The sequence below is a fragment of the Mesoplodon bidens genome (genome assembly GCF_964165515.1).
Source record: "Mesoplodon bidens genome assembly, chromosome: 3".
Classification (NCBI taxonomy): Eukaryota; Metazoa; Chordata; class Mammalia; order Artiodactyla; family Ziphiidae; genus Mesoplodon; species Mesoplodon bidens.
The window spans coordinates 147,381,106-147,395,472 of NC_138178.1; the positions used below are offsets into that span (position 1 = coordinate 147,381,106).

At 35.5% G+C, this 14,367-nt stretch overlaps 1 protein-coding gene across 5 annotated transcripts in view; it reads left to right on the forward strand.

Moving 5' to 3' along the window:
- PCNX1 (pecanex 1) overlaps positions 1 to 14,367 on the forward strand; it is a 175,996-nt gene that overhangs the window by 107,755 nt on the left and 53,874 nt on the right. For all 5 annotated transcript variants that reach the window (XM_081227690.1, XM_081227688.1, XM_081227689.1 and 2 more), the window contains 7 exons: positions 194 to 226; positions 1,788 to 1,959; positions 2,480 to 2,590; positions 4,656 to 4,747; positions 11,723 to 11,832; positions 12,006 to 12,111; positions 13,852 to 13,944. In XM_081227690.1, the coding sequence (XP_081083816.1) occupies positions 194 to 226; positions 1,788 to 1,959; positions 2,480 to 2,590; positions 4,656 to 4,747; positions 11,723 to 11,832; positions 12,006 to 12,111; positions 13,852 to 13,944 (717 nt within the window). The remainder of the gene's footprint in view (positions 1 to 193; positions 227 to 1,787; positions 1,960 to 2,479; positions 2,591 to 4,655; positions 4,748 to 11,722; positions 11,833 to 12,005; positions 12,112 to 13,851; positions 13,945 to 14,367) is intronic.

The window sequence follows — 14,367 nt, forward strand, 5'->3', positions numbered from 1 at the left end:
GATTTGAGATGTTTTAATAGCAGTGACATCAGTATCTGGAGCTGATGTTTTGTCTTCTGTTGATGTTTCAACAGAATTAATGTAGGTCATTTCTTAGCTATGGGATATTTACTTGACATTATTTCAGGCATTTTGGAAGTTAATGTAAAATTACCAGGTCTTCAGTAGTGTAATCTGTCTGTTTCTTTTTTAGAGTGTTCAACCAGATTCTTCTTCTCCCAGACATGTAAGTCACTCTAATACACCTGTAACTTGTGTTTCCTTAACATTCCTCAAAGCCTTTTTTTGGTCACATGTCAGACTGAACTAAGGTTTATGTTATTATTTTCTCACTGGCAATAGAAAGTCCCTGATAGTGCATTTGTTCTTTTTAGCCTCCTTTAATCTAGAGCAGTCCCTCAGTATTTGTCTCACACAATATTGACATTTTTAATGGGCACAGGCCAGTAATTTTGTAGACAGATGATCTTCAATTTGACTTTGTCTGATATTCCTTCTTTATTAGATACAGGCTGTGCTTTTTTGGTAGGAATATTACAAAAATGCTGTGTTCTTCGTAACTCATCATATCCAGAAGCACATAATGTCAATTTATGCTTTTACTGGTGATGTTAACTTTGATTTTTTGGCTAAGGGTAGTGTATGCAGTGTTTTTGAAACACTGCAGTGTTAACATTTTGGGCTGGATAATTCTTTGTTGAAAGTTGGGGGTGGGGAGGATCTGTCCTGTACATTGTAGGCTGTTTAGCATTATCTCTGACTTCTACCCATTAGATGCCAATAACACCCTCACCCCAACTGTGACAACTGCAATGTCTTCAGACATTGCCATATGTTCCCTGGGGGGCAGAATCCCCTCCCACTCCCTTGAGAACCATACTCTACTGTAATGTTACCATTTTTCTCTTGTAGTTAATAAGTATATCATAGGAGATACTTTGAGATTGTGTATATGTCCTGTTGCCCTGCAAACCTCCGCCCAGTTGTTTTTAGTATCCATTGATGTTTCTTGCCCGAATCAGTTATCATTTGATGGTTGCCAAATAGTGATTTTTTTAGCTCCATCATACCTTCTGCATTTATAAGTTGACTTTTTATTGTAAGTAAGAACTTTCCCTTTTTGTTTGTATTGGTGTGGATTCATGGATTCTTATTTTATTAAATGGACAGTAATGTTACTATCATTATTTTGATGCTCAAATTGTTCCTGATTTGGCCATTGGGAGCCCATCAAGCTGGCTTCTGTGTCCTTTTGACATGCCTTCATCATTTTAAAAGTACTTTCTTCCTTTTGGGCACAATTATTTGTTCCAAGCTCATCGTATACTTTCCCGACCCTAGCCTGAAACCAGCCTTTTCTCTGTGGATCCTTGGTTCTTTTTAGTGGATAATGTTATTTATAAACTAAGATCTGGATGCTAGTAATCTTTATTACTAGAATGTTATTGCTTCTAGGTCCTCTCAGTGGATAAAGCTAGAAAAATACATGTATACACTTAACATACACACATACACGTATATACACACATTTATTCTTATACCTACCTATTTATATGCATATTAAAAATACTGAGTTCATACTGATACTTAATTTCAATCAAGTATCATGGGCTTTATTCTGTCCTTCCTCCTATCCTTATTGGTAATTCCCTTCTGCCACAGTCAGAAACCTGACCTCCATATGGAAGCATTTTGAATCCTTAGAATATAAGCCATCAAAGATCTCAGTAGCTAGTTGTGACACTTCAAGTTAAATAAACTGACTTCTTTTTTAATATCATTTTCAGGGTCATAATCGTATCATTGCCTACAGTAGACCAGTTTATTTCTGTTTGTGTTGTGGTCTTATTTGGCTCTTGGATTATGGTAGTAGAAACCTTACTACAACCAAGTTCAAATTATACGGAATAACTTTCACCAATCCGCTGGTGCTTATATCAGCCAGGGATTTAGTTATAGGTGAGTCATCTTTAAAGTATCTTAGATCTTAATGTTAATTTATTTGTATACAAACCATTCACTGATAAATAGATCAATTCTATAGATAAAAATAGTTTTACTGGGTTTATTTTGCTGTTTATTGCCATCTTCTCGGTGAGGAACAAAACTATAGGGCTGTTAGGAATGAAAAAAGTTAATGATGAACAAATATTGTAGTAATTCTTCTGTTGTTGAAGCAGATGGAATGAAAGATTTCCTTTGGATCTCAGGTTCCTATTAGGTGAAAACAGTTGAATTTTAAAAGCTGTTGTTTATAGTTGGAAAGATTATTTAATATTCAGGCAGTTATCTAGAGAGAAATAATTTAAAATGGTATATTTTAAGAAATTTGGTTTGTAGTTTTAAGCAACTTTAAGAAACTAGCTTAATAATTTATATTAATTTGGGGTTTCTTTTTATCATTTATTTTATGATCTTAGATGAACAAAAGGATGGATGTGATATACTGTTTTTAACTTGCTTTTCTTTCTTTCTATAGTGTTTACACTCTGTTTCCCAATAGTATTTTTCATTGGTCTCCTGCCTCAGGTGAATACATTTGTAATGTACCTTTGTGAACAATTGGATATCCATATCTTTGGTGGTAATGGTGAGTACTTCTTTATAAAAATTACAGTTTACAGTATTACTTTTACAGATCATTAAGTAATAAACTGAACATTAAATTGCTTTTCCAGTTTTTATTTTAGAATTGTAATTAGAAAGAAAAAGGCACTTGTTTAATAATTAAAGACAGAACAGGAATTAATTTGTAGATAGGAAGAAATAGTCAAGGCTGCTACTTCAGGGAAAGATCCAGGGATAATGGAGTTGATTTGTAAGTGTCAAAATACTGTCATCTTAAAGTAAAAGTTATAGTGAGTTTACATGGAACCTGAATAGACTTAACAAAATATTTATAAAAGATCAAATAGATTGAGCTCTGATACGTGACATTATATTTAGATTTTGAACTAGTGTATGCATTTGATATTCTATATATTTGGTTTCAGAGCTTTGTTTTATCTTTAGAATGGGAACACCAAAACCTGAATGCTTTTAGTAAAAGCATTTTACTGAATAAGATTTTTAGAAGTATCTCTGTTTTTAGAGTAGGATATGTGGATAGAAATGTATTCCCTGTTATATGTACATTTTATTTTCAAAATAAGTAAGACTATACGAAAATTACCCTGGAATAATAATTTTCAAGTTGCAGAACTTGAAAATAACACTTTGGACAGCCACCATGGTTAAAATATACCCTTATTTATAAAGTTTAACCATATAACATCTTATTGAAAGATGAATGTACAACTATAGAAAAAAATATGAAAGGGAAAGAAATTACTGAACTTATAGTTTATTTCTATTTATACTTCACATTTGCAGTCCACATCTTCCAAGTATATGCATTGAAATTATCTCTACTGATAAAATGTTGATATTATGGTTTAAATTTTAAATAGAAGCTAAGCTTTTTCTATGTCACTATGTATCTAGAGCATTTTTATTGTTTTAAAAATTTGAAGGAGTGTGAATTAAGACTGGGCTGGGCTTCAGCATAGCTTAATGGGTAGAAAACAATTTCAGTATTTAGGGGACTATTTTAGGTGCTATATTAATCTAAATACTACGCAGAAGGTTTAGTGTAGGTAATTTATAATAGTGGGCTTTGTCATAATTTACAAACTTGTGCAAGGTGTTAGGTTTTTTATATCTCCTAAAGAAAAATTTTTCTTGTAGAGTTCTTTTATGGTCAGCATATAAAATTACTATTAAATTCTGTTATCTTAGCCATCCTCTATTCCTTATTATTAATAATCCCATTAGATCTATTTTTTGTTATTGTTAGCAGTTAGATCATTACTCTTGTGAGAAATGATTAACACATGGGAATATACATTTATTTCTGTGGGTAACACAAGTTCTGTTTACATAGACAGTCTACATAATACATTTCTAGCTTCTTTTCAGGCTCTGCAAGCTTCATTTTCCCATACTTTTATAAATAATAAGATATATTCTTGAAGCATAATATAGGTACAATTTTTTTCTGCTGTAGATAAATGTTTATTACTTCCAAGGGGAATATATTTTCCCTTGTATCAGAAATTGTTGATAGTAAACCTTTGTCGTTTCAATTTTTTTATATATATAAATTTATTTACTTTATTTTTGGCTGCGCTGGGTCTTCGTTGCTGCGCGCGGGCTTTCTCTAGTTGCGGTGAGCGGGGGCTACTTTTCATTGTGGTGCGCGTGCTTCTCATTGCAGTGGCTTCTCTTGTTGCGGAGCATGGGCTCTAGGCACATGGGCTTCGGTAGTTGTGGCACATGGGCTCAGTAGTTGTGGCTCGCAGGCTCTAGAGCGCAGGCTCAGTAGTTGTGGCACACGGGCTTAGTTGCTCCGCGGCATGTGGGATCTTCCCGAACCAAGGCTCGAACCCATGTCTGCTGCATTGGCAGGCGGAATCTTAACCACTGTGCCACCAGGAAAGTCCTCAAAATTTTTTGAAAGGACAGGATGAAGAAACTGAATTTTTATAAATCAAACAAGTAGATATTTAATTATAGTTAATAGCATACCATTTTAAATACTTTTCAGTGACCTTTTAAAGTATGTTTTCTCCATAAGTGTTTATAAATGTTGATTTCATTTTCCCTTTCCTGTCCAGCCACTACAAGCCTGCTTGCAGCACTTTACAGTTTCATCTGTAGCATTGTGGCAGTAGCCTTACTATATGGATTGTGTTACGGCGCCTTAAAGGTGAGCAATACATGTAGTATGTTGTGTCTTTAAGGCTACTTTTCTATATGAAGATTGTTTTAAATTAACTAATGATTTTTTCCTGGTATCTCTTCAGCATTAATTTTCATGGTCTTCCTATGTTGAGCATTATTCTTATTCTCATTTAGTTTGAATTTGAAAGCATTTTCATAGTTAATCATTACTAAAGGAAAATCCTTTTCCATGCAGTAATCATAGGTTAATATTAGAAACAGATTAGTAAAAACTAGGCTGGTCTGGTATAGAGGTGGGCATGGTAATAACAGAATATGAAATTAATTTTAGGTTTCTACTTAAGAATATGTGTAACTACTCTTCACATCAAGATTTTTTTTTTTTTTTTCTTTTTGCGGTATGCGGGCCTCTCACTGTTGCGGCCTCTCCCGTTGCGGAGCACAGGCTCCGGATGCGCAGGCCCAGCGGCCATGGCTCACGGGCCCAGCCGCTCCGCGGCATATGGGATCCTCCCAGACCGGGGCACGAACCCGTATCCCCTGCATTGGCAGGCGGACTCTCAACCACTGCGCCACCAGGGAGGCCCCCACATCAAGATTTTTTAAAACTTAGGAGAAGTTGTTCAAGGACTGCAATTTAAAATACAGTCTAGTAAAAATTAACACACTGAAATTTAATGTCATATTGGTTTGGAAGAATCTGAACGAGGCTTATTAGTTCCATTTTAAAACAATTGTCACCAAATTATAACTGTAAAAATTTTAGATTTCTCATAAACAGCTCTCAGCTCCTGGTATTTTATTTTTTTATGATTAATACAAGATAATCAGAGAACAATAGGGTTGAAAGGTCTATGAAAAGTGACTCATAGCATCCTTCCTTGCTTCATTTATTCAGTAGCATTTACTGTGCTTACTGTGTGCCTAGTTCTGCTTTTAATTTGCCTATATGTTAACTGTGATTAACAAGTCAGTCGATGCTCTTAATAGAGGGTGATGAAGGCTATGAAAACATACAGATATACGAATTAAGATATTACCCTATTCAGCCTAAAGGGATTAAAGATGATTTTCCTGGGGGGGTGGTTTTTTAACCAAAATTTGAAGAACAATAGGAAATAGCTAATTGAAACAAGGGATGAAGAGCCATGGAGTTGTAAAGAAAGTGTGTTATGTACAGGAAACAGCAAATAATTTGGAATTGCTGGAAATTTGGGTACATGAGGAAAGATGGCCTACAGTAAGGCTGGAAAGGTAAGCAACGGCTGGATTATGAAATATCTTTTATCCTGAACGTATTGGGTGGAGATGGAACACCACCAAATATTCGAGGTAAGGCAAGGAAATGATCAGTGTTGCATTTTAGAAAGATTACTTGGTCCCCAGTGTGAAGGAGACTGAAATATAAGCAGGAAGTATCAGAAGTAGGGGGACTCTTGTGCTGCCGTCTTAATTATAAGGGACTTAATGAAAATTGGATTCAGTGAATATATTTGGAAACTCTGTGGATGAAAAGAGCCAGAGTAGGATCCAGGATGACTTCTGGGTAGGGGCTGGCTTGAACATATGGTTAGATAGTGATATTAATGCACATGATTGGAAATCTTTGAGTTTACTGGGGAAGGTGATTGTTTACATTTAGACACTTATGTTTGTTGGCATTAATGGGGTATCCAGAGATATATAGTGGGTAGTTATTTGCAGTAATGATGAAAAGATTTAGAATTCATCAACAAATTAAAGTATAAGAAAAAGACTGCTAGCCTGGGTTGGCAGGATGCAGATAGAGCCCTGGGAAATGCCAATATTTAAGCAGTAGATGGAACAGAATCCAACAAAGGAAACTTCAGAAGCAATACAGTGTGAAAAAAAATTTATTGAATTTGGCAGTTAATAGGATATTGGTGACTTTAACAAAACAGCTTTTTTGGTGTTTTGGCTGAGGAAGCTAGATTAATATAAGTTTAGGTCTGAATAGATATTAAGGAAACGTATTCTACTCTCTCTAGAATATAGTCGGGAAACCTGTGCACATGATGAGGATTGTTTTCTGGGTTTTGTTTTTTAAAAAAGATCTGAGCCTTGATTGCGTTTAAAAGGGGAGATGGAAAATTGATCAGAGAGGGAGATACTTGATGACATTAAGCCCAGGAAGGAACTGGAGGTAATGAGATCCAAATCCAAGCTTCTCCCAGCTACACTACCTATAAAACATCCTGGTATAAAGGTTTTAGATCTATGTTTGGAGAGCATGTTTTGGAAAGTGGGTCATTATTTGGAAGTTGCAGTCATAGAAGTTAACGATGCAGTAAGTTTTCTAATTTTCTAAAGGCCTATTTAACTGTAATTATATAGCAGAAGAGCAGCAATTGTAAAACTGCCGACTAGAACCTTGTGTCCTAAGACAGGCACGGAGATATGTTTTTTTCCCTTCTTTCTTGGCCATGGCATTTACATTAGACTATTTTAGTTTTAGGCATTCCCCATTGTAATAGAATAAATGTGCAGATGTACTTATATAAATGAGCAAAGACTCATATGTGCAGAGATTTCATCATAGCAGTGTTTGTAACAGCAAAAACTGTAAACGACCTAGTATTTGTTGTTTGTGACTGTTTAAATCAAATATGGTATAGCCTTGCACTGGAATACTATACAGCCACGAAAAAGAGTAAAAACAGACTTTAAAATTATTTATTTGTTTGTTTGTTTGTTTGTTTATTTGGCTTCACTGGGTCTTAGTTGTGGCACACGGGATCTTCATTGCCACATGTAGGATCTTCATTGTGGCATGCAGGATCTTTTAATTGTAGCATGTGAACTCCTAGTTCAGTCCTAGACTAGTCAGAGTCTTAGCCACTGGGACCACCAGGGAAGTCCCAAAATATATTTTTTATCTGCAAATGTGGAGTGATTTCCAAGACATATAATTTGTTTCTTTTTTATCAAGCTGTATTGAAATGTAATGGACAAAAATGTAAGATATTTAAAGTGTACAGTGTGATGATTTGATATACGTATACATTGTGAAAGGATTCCTCCTGACAAGTTAGTTAACACATTTATCACCTCACATATTTACCTTTGTTTTTGGTGAGCACATTTAAATTCTACTCTCTTAGCAAATTTCAGTTCTACAATTCAGTGTTATCAACTATAGTCACTGTGTTACATATTAGCTCCTCAGAACTTATTCATCTTTTAAAAAACAATTTCTAAGTTTATTATTTTCATTTTTATTGAGGTATAATTGACATATACATTATATTAGTTTCAGCTAATGATTCAATATTTGTATATATTGCAAAACGAGCCCCACAATAAAACCAATTAACAGCTGTCACCATACATAGTTACAAATATTTTTTCTTGTGGTGAGAACTTTTAAGATCTGTTCTCTTAGCAACTTTCAAATATGCATACATTATTATTAACTGTAGTCACTGTGCTGTACGTTACATCCCCAGAACTTATTTATCTTAAAACTGGAAGTTGGGGCTTCCCTGGTGGCGCAGTGGTTGAGAGTCCGCCTGCCGATGCAGGGGACACGGGTTCGTGCCCCGGTCTGGGAAGATCCCACATGCCGCGGAGCGGCTGGGCCCGTGAGCCATGGCCCCTGAGCCTGTGCGTCCGGAGGCCGCAACGGGAGAGGCCACAACAGTGAGAGGCCCGCGTACCGCAAAAAAAAAAAAAAAAAAAAAAAAAAAAAAAACTGGAAGTATGGGACTTCCCTGGTGGTCCAGTGGGTAAGACTCTGTGCTCCCAATGCAGGGAACCCGGGTTTGATCCCTGGTCAGTGAACTACATCCCACATGCCGCAACTAAGAGTTCACATGCCACAACTAAGAGTTCACATGCCACAACTAAAAAAAGATCCCACATGCTGCAACTAAGACCTGACGCAGCCAAATAAATAAATAAATAAATATTAAACAAAACTGGAAGTTTGTGCCTTTTGACCCTCTTTACCCATTTGCCCATGTCGTACCTAAACTTTATCTTATAACTGAAAGTTTGTACCCTTTTACCAACCTTTCCCTGTTTCCCCCACCTCCCAGTCCCTGACAACCACTTTTCTATTCTCTGTTTTTATGAGTTTGACTTTTTTCCCCCCACATATAAGTGATTAACATGCAGTATTTGTCATTCTCTGTCTGGCTTATTTTACTTAGCATAATGCCCTCCAGTTTCATCCATGTTGTTGCAGATGACAAAATTTCCTTTTTTAAGGTTGAATAATATTCCTCTGTGTGTGTGTGTGTGTGTGTGTGTGTGTGTGTGTTTTAATATAAAGGAAGGCAATATGCCAAAAAATAGATGTTTCCTTTGTGCCTTTTTTTTAAAAAGCACACCTGATGGCTTGTATATACATAGAGCATTTATGGAAGAATACACAAGAAATTGACAATAGAAGTTACTTCTGGACAGTTAGGCTCATTGGGGAACATTATTGCATGCCTTTAGGAATGGTTTAATTTTTTATCTATTCACTAATGTAGACTTTTACATCTGTTATTTCTGATTTCTGCTTTTGTGTTTACGTTTTGTTTTTCCTTGAGCTTTAAAGCTTATTAAAAGTTAACATTATTCCTCTAAGACAACTTTAGTACCTCCTGTTTTTTATGTATGTACTTTGTAGATGCTTACATATTTTTAAGAGATTGCCAGAATTTGGGCCATTATGTAATGAAGTGAAAACGTTCAGACCCAATACAGTGTGTAGAACAAATCCATCTTTTAATCATTGTATTGCGTATTATTCTAAATTATTAATCTAAATAAAATAAGTCATTTTGAGACCAATTTAAGGATTTTTTTTGTCTGAGAGCAATAAAAAGTAGTGTCAAGCATTTGTTAAATAAATGCAAGCATCTTTTTTTTTTTTTCCAGATATTTGTTTTGAGGCAAAATTTATACACAGTGAATTCCACGTATCTTAAGTACACAATTTGATAAGTTGTGACAAGTGCATGTACCTGTGTAATATACACCCCTAGCAAGATACAAAATAGTTTCATCACCATCAGAAAGTTCCCTCTTGCTCCTTCCCAGTCTCTCTGCCCCAGCCGCTTTTATTTTATTATAGGTTTGCGGTTCTTGAACTTCATATAAATGGAATCATGCCGTATTTACTCTTTTGTAACTGATGTGTTTTGTTCATATAATGTTTCTGAGATTCATCTACATTATGTGTATCAGTAGTTTGTTCCTTTTTGTTGCAGAGAAGCATCCCATTTAGTTTTAAATCCTCCTGATTTCCGTTGTATGAATATGTCACAGTTTTATCTACTATCTTAGAGATGAACATCTGGGTTGTTTCTAATATAGGGCTATTATGAATAAGGCTGCTATGAATGTTCTTGTGCAAGTCTTTTTTTATGGATATATGTTTTCATGTTTTTGGGTAGATAACTAAAACTGAATTGCCTGTTTTCCAAAGTGGTTGTACTACACATCTTTTTTTCAGTTTTCATTTTTACCAGAGTTGCACATAGTTATCTTTTAAAGAGTCAAATATTTCTGCAAGACTTAGTGCCAGGGACAGCAATCCCCTACCCGGTTATTTCTTCCTCAGAGTTACCACTTTCAGTTCTTTGAGCTGATTCTTTTGGTATTTGCTTCCGTATCTCTAAGCAACTAACTTACACTTCTTGTATTTTGTCAAGGTTTAGTCATTATCCATGGACTGCACGTCATGGAATTGTAGGCTTAACTTTCTTTCACCTCTCCCCCCACATTTCTACTAGACGCAGCCTTCCTTGTCTCCCTCATACACCCGGTATGTTTACCTTACTATCACTGTGCAAGTGCTATTCCTACATACATTTCGTTTTCTCCTTTACTTTGTTTTCTTATGTATTTATCTCTCTTTCATTCTCAAACTCTTCACGTATCGTTTAACTTCCTTCTCAGTAAATTCAAACATATCAGGAAGTTCAGTTCCTGGCTCCACCACTTAACTGGACAAATTACTTAAACCATCTGTACCTTAGTTTCCTCATCTATAAATTGGGGAGTAATAGTACATATCTCCAAGGATGATTGTAAGAATTTAGGAAGTACTTACAAGCTCTGAGAATGGGGCTCGGTACATAGTATGATACATGTAATACAATGATGATGATAAGATTTTGATGTAGCCATTAAAAAAAAAGGTCTCTGTTGTGATGTGGAGCAATTTCCAAGACTATTACTAAATGGGAAAAAAAGCAGGTTGTATAATAAACTACCATTTGATTACCCACTCCGCCATTCTCCCCTCTTGAATCCCCAGAGAAAGACAAAGGCGCTTACCTCACAGGCCATACTTAAGTACTGTTAACTACTCCTTATAGCAGTGTTATCTACCCTATACCAAGTACCGTGCTAGTAGACTCCAGAGATACTGCAGTGAGCAAAGCAGACATGGCATATCCACATCCACATGTTTGGTTGGCCTTAGAAGCTAGCTTTGTATTATTTATTTCTGGGAATATACAGTTTATTCACTCAAGAAACACTGATGCCTATTCAGTGCTCTGGAGGACATAATGGCATTTTATATGAGCAGAGGCATCCAGAGAGTAGCACACCAAATGTCAACAGTTTGTTTTGCCTGAAGTGTTGTATTATGTTTTGCCTTTTCCTACTCCATTATTATATGTAACAGAAGTTTGCTACACCAAGTTATTTTGTTTTTCAAAAAAGAGAACGTAGTTTATTGTAAACTTAATACCACTTAGAAGTTGACAGCAGCATGTATCAGAAACAAATGTATTATTCCTAGTGTATAATAGAGCTTTAGTACCAAAAGGAATCTGACGATGATCTAGCAGTTAGATTCTAGTTCATCAGAAAGTAATAAATCTAAGTTTATGTGGAATAAAATGCAGTTAATAACACGTGAAAAGGTTTTGTTTAATTAAATTATCTTTCTCCAAAATACTGACATAAAAGGATTATGTGATACATTGTGAATTAGAAGCATATTGTTCTGTCAAACTTTTTTTTTCCCCAACAGGATTCTTGGGATGGGCAGCATATTCCAGTGCTTTTCTCCATTTTTTGTGGTTTATTAGTGGCAGTATCCTATCATCTCAGCCGACAAAGCAGTGACCCGTCTGTACTTTTGTAAGTGAGATTACTTGTTATTGAATTAAAGAAATCTAAATAAGTTGGCATTTCTTTCAAATTTAACTTCCGAAATCTGTTTTTCCAATGCCTTGTCAAAGTGCTATTGACTTATCTATATTTGATTTCAAAATATATTTTTAAATTGTTTTCTCTCTTTTTTTAATGTAAAGCTCTTTGGTGCAATCCAGGATTTTTCCAAAAACAGAAGAGAAAAATCCAGAAGACCCGTTGTCTGAAGTAAAAGATCCACTGCCTGAAAAACTTAGAAATTCTGTTGTAAGTTTTAGCTTTTTAAAATCACCTAAAAGACTTAAATTTTGTATAGTTCATCATGTTATATAATGAACACTTTTTGAGGTAACACAATTTTAGTAACTGGGGAAAAATACGTATATAGTTGTACATGGTTGGTGGTTTTTATTTCAAATTTTAACATGTAAGAAATGCTCATTCCTCAAAGTTTGTTTCAATGTAGAACAGTATGCTAAATATTTATTTTTAGATAAGGTGAGATTAAGTCATTTCATTGTTTACAGAATTCTTAATACTATTGAATTTAAACTAGGATTTGAAAGGTGAATATTAACATAAATTAGATTTATTTTGTTGTTATTTTTGTTGATAAAAACTACGTCCTTATAAGTCATCTGCTGGTCTTTTAGTGTGTTTTATTTTTCAAGGGTAAGTATGTGTGTGTGTGTGTGTGTGTGTGTGTGTGTGTGTGTGTGTGTATGTATGTTTATTTTCCAGGTTGAGGGAGTGAACAATAACCTGTACTAATTTCATATACTCAAGCAGATGTAGTAATTTTAAAAATTTTAATGTTACCTGCATTCTTTCAGTTATTATTTAAAAAATGAATTCTACAGATTCATATCTGCCATATGGAACAAAACATAAAACATTTTTTTCCTAAGTTATTTTACATATTTCCATTTATGAAAAACAATTTATATAGGTCTTGAATTAGACTAATATTTACCTTCACTGAACTTGAGCTGTTCACATATTCTTTAGAAAACTTTAGAAAAATACAAAACTGCCTCAAGATATAATTTAAACAATTTTTTCTGACTTTAGTTTTCATGTTAGCAAAGGACATTTCATGTTAAGTATAATAGAATATTTCTGAATGTATTAGCTTAAAAGCATAAATCTGTGGGTCAGTTGATGACCAAAGATATCAAGAGGTTTCTGGTTTTCACTGCAACCACTAAAAGAACCAAAATTCAGTAAGTAGGGACTTCTCTGGTGGCGCAGTGGTTAAGCATCCACCTGCCAATGCAGGGGACATGGGTTCGAGCCCTGGTCCGGGAAGATCCCACATGCCACGGAGCAACTGAGCCCGTGCACCACAACTACTGAGCCTGCGCTCTAGAGCCCGCAAGCCGCAACTACTGAAGCCCGCGTGCCTAGAGCCCATGCTCTGCAACAAGAGAAGCCACTACAATGAGAAGCCCACGCACTCGCAACAAAGAGTAGTCCCCGCTCCCCCCAACTAGAGAAAGCCCGCGCGCAGCAATGAAGAGCCAACGCAGCCAAAAATAAATAAATAAATAAATTTATTTTTTAAAAAATCAAGATTCAAGAAGTAAAACAGGACATATGCATGCAGTTTCAACATTTCAGAAGGCCAATGAAAATATAACTTTGTTATCCAAAAGGATATATCCTATAAAAGAACTTAAATATCTCATTTCTTTTCCCCGTATTTAAAGCTTACAGACCAATGGGGGGAAAATCTTCATTCTAAAAGACTTCGTTATGATATGTTTACTGTGTGTGGAACTAGTTAAGCTTAGTGTAATTTCCTTGGTATTGCAGTATCAAACCAAAATATGAGGAACCTGAGGAAGAAAATAAGACTTACTGTAGTTAATTATTATGTGTAAGAAATACTTAGAAGTGCTACAGAATAGGATCAATGAAAATTTATTTCTTAAGCTTGGCCACTTGGGAGGAAGGATTTTGTTTAAATTTTTGTGTCATGTTTGATAATTCTGTTTTGTTCCACAGAGCGAGCGTTTACAGTCTGACCTAGTAGTGTGCATTGTAATTGGTGTGCTGTATTTTGCTATTCATGTAAGCACAGTGTTCACAGTATTGCAGGTAAAGAATCATTTTGTTCTTTTCACTCCGGGAAAATCACTTTGTTTGGATTCACTTCTGATTTGATTGTAGTGTTGGTCCATAATGCCGAAGTATATGACTTTTTGTTTGGTTTTAACAACAAATACTTATTTTCTCATGGTTTCTCATGGGTCGTGACTCTGGGAGTGGCTTAGCCAGATGATCCCAGCTCAGCATGTGTTATGATGCTGCAGTCATATGTGGCTGCAATCAACTGAGGCTGTTAGCAGGCCTCACTTCCTTGCTGACTGTTGGCCAGAGAGCTTAGCTCTTCTCCATGTGGTCCTCACCATGGGCTGCCTGAATATCCTCACAGAATGGCAGCCTGTTTTCCCCAGAGCCAGTGATCTTAGAGAATGAAAGCCCAAGACCGAAGGCCCAGTCTTTTATAACTGATGCTGG